This window comes from Penaeus chinensis, chromosome 19, assembly GCF_019202785.1.
Source record: "Penaeus chinensis breed Huanghai No. 1 chromosome 19, ASM1920278v2, whole genome shotgun sequence".
NCBI classification, from domain to species: domain Eukaryota; kingdom Metazoa; phylum Arthropoda; class Malacostraca; order Decapoda; family Penaeidae; genus Penaeus; species Penaeus chinensis.
This window is the reverse complement of record NC_061837.1, coordinates 15,560,569-15,563,068: the sequence shown is the minus strand read 5'-3', so window position 1 is coordinate 15,563,068 and position 2,500 is coordinate 15,560,569. Positions and strand designations below refer to the sequence as shown.

Here is a 2,500-nt window from a genome sequence, read left to right as displayed (position 1 = left end):
TCAGTCGACTGTAATCCATAATGATGGTCAAAGTTCTGGTCTTGGCTTTAGGTGAGATGGTTGATGCTTGGCTTCATCAATATTCTTTTGTACTCTTACAACCATACAATCGTAATATGCACACACACATGGTACTTTCATTATATGTGATCATTTTCTCTATTCTTTTTTCAGCCCTCGTGGGAGCCGTCCACGCCGACAAGATGTTCAGCCCGCCCGCTCCTCCCGCCCAAGGATACTCGTACGGCTCCCCGGACCTCAGGGCCGACGCCTCCACTCTCGACCAGCAGGAACAGGACCCAATCGCCGCCCTGGCCGCCAACATCCCCGGCGGAGGCGTCCCTGGCGAGGACTACCCCATCCTGGCCTCCGTCCCCGACACCGGCTTCTCGTGCGAGGACCAGCAATTCCCAGGCTACTATGCTGACACCGCCCCGGAGGCCGGCTGCCAAGTGTTCCACATCTGCCAGTTCGACGGCCGCCACGACGCCTTCCTGTGCCCCAACGGCACCATCTTCAACCAGCAGTACTTCGTGTGCGACTGGTGGTTCAACGTGGACTGCGCCGCGTCTGAGCAGTTCCGAAGTCTCAACGCTGACATCGGCAAGATCCCCGAAGACGCCGCTGCCTCCGTACGCGACGACGTCGTGGCACCCAACCAGCTCTATGGCACTCCCGAGGCACCTCCCACAGTCCCCTCCCAACTGTACAACAATCCCAACAGATTCTAAATCCAGGGTTTTGCGTACGTATCCCCAAGATGAACAAATCAGCGAACACTTCATAAGCAAAATTGTAAATAGCTTATTTATGCTTCTGTAATTCTCGCAATACTCTACGGTTTCCTTTTACTTGTCTGTATCTCACCGTTCTTTATTATGACAATAAAAGTATCACCATGAAATCGCCACTTACTCAAAGACACGCAACCACTAGCCCAAATATAGAAACTAAGATATGGGGAACTGAGACACTAAGTTAATGCATTTCTCTTTATAGTCCTGAAAAAAGAAGAAGAAAGAAGAAGCAGTTCGAGGGATAAAAATAAAATTAACGAAAAATTATATAAAGGAAAGATATATCATATTACACACTATTGTTATTCTCTCAGTTTATATTGCAGTGTCTCAGATAATTGCAAATCGTATTACAGCTTTAGAATACTAATAATAGTGACGGGGAAAGCAGAAGAGAAATTAAGACATAATGATAATGTGAACAATGACGTTGACAACAAAAACGGGTATGATTGTAATTATGATGATGACAGTGATGATGGTGATGATGACTGCGATCATGATAATGAGGATGATGATAATGATAATGACAATGACAATAAAAGTAATACTGCTAATGATAATGATAATGTTAATGATAATAATGATAAATGATTTGCTGCTTATGATGATGAAGGGGGTGATAAAGATAATGCTAATTATAATAATAAAGATAATGATGATATTGATAATAACAAAGGTAATGATAATAACTGATAATGATGATAATATTCATAATGATAATAAAAATGATAATGATGGAAATAATGATACTGATAATGATAATAATAATGATAATGATAATAATGATGATAATGATAGTAACAAAAAATTATAATGATGATCCTAAAACTGGCAATAATAAAAAATATAATGATTAAAATCTACAGTATATCATATTAACCGACGTTTAGTCATCATAATTATTACCTTTATTATCAGCATTAATATCAATAATAACCATCACTACAATAATATATAATGGCACTAATGGATATAATAGTATTAGTAGCATCATTATTTTCATTTTCGTCAATATAACCACCATCATAATTAATATCATTATCATCACCATCAACTAGATTTATCATTGTTATTACTCTGTTACGATAATGATGTATTTTACAATTCCAATTTTATTTCCACTGTTCGTACTACTACTCACATTATGACAGAAATAGCTTTAACACGCATATTATGAAAAGAAGAATTGCAGTATAAGAAGAAAACATTATTGTTAATTAGTACAATACCAATACGTGTATTATAATGCAGACAGCAATAATGGTGATAATGAACCCAGATAAAGTACAAAAGCAGACGTACGATGCTAATGAAACAAAAGTAACAATTGTAAATTTGAAACAAACGAGACGAGAGAAGCGCACATATACAGGAGTGAAAATGGATGTTCCCAGCTTGGTTTATACATATGCCGGCAGGGGGTACTCGTGTATTCAGTTGGGGGCGCAGTAATTATTGTTCTTCGGGTAACGCAAACGACAAAAACAGCATTCCAACTGAGCTGGGTTGTATTAATATTGCTGTTTTGGTTGTTTGTTTGTTTGTTTGTCTGTCTGGTTGGTTGGTTGTTTGGTAAATTAATATATTTTGAATCTGGAAATCGTGTTTTCCGATACTTTTCTTTCTTTATTCTTAATTCTCTTATATAATCACAAATCAGAAATACTATGGCGCTGATGATACTAAGTACATAAATTCGA

At 38.2% G+C, this 2,500-nt stretch overlaps 1 protein-coding gene across 1 annotated transcript in view; it reads left to right on the top strand.

The window, feature by feature from the left end:
* Nucleotides 1–815, top strand: part of LOC125035415 — an 897-nt gene extending 82 nt beyond the window's left edge. The window contains exons 1-2 of the mRNA XM_047627793.1: nucleotides 1–51; nucleotides 175–815. The exon at nucleotides 1–51 is cut by the window's left edge and continues 82 nt beyond it. Of these exons, the coding sequence (XP_047483749.1) occupies nucleotides 21–51; nucleotides 175–731 (588 nt within the window). The 5' untranslated portion in view covers nucleotides 1–20 and the 3' untranslated portion in view covers nucleotides 732–815. The remainder of the gene's footprint in view (nucleotides 52–174) is intronic.
* The last annotated feature ends 1,685 nt before the right edge of the window (nucleotides 816–2,500 follow it).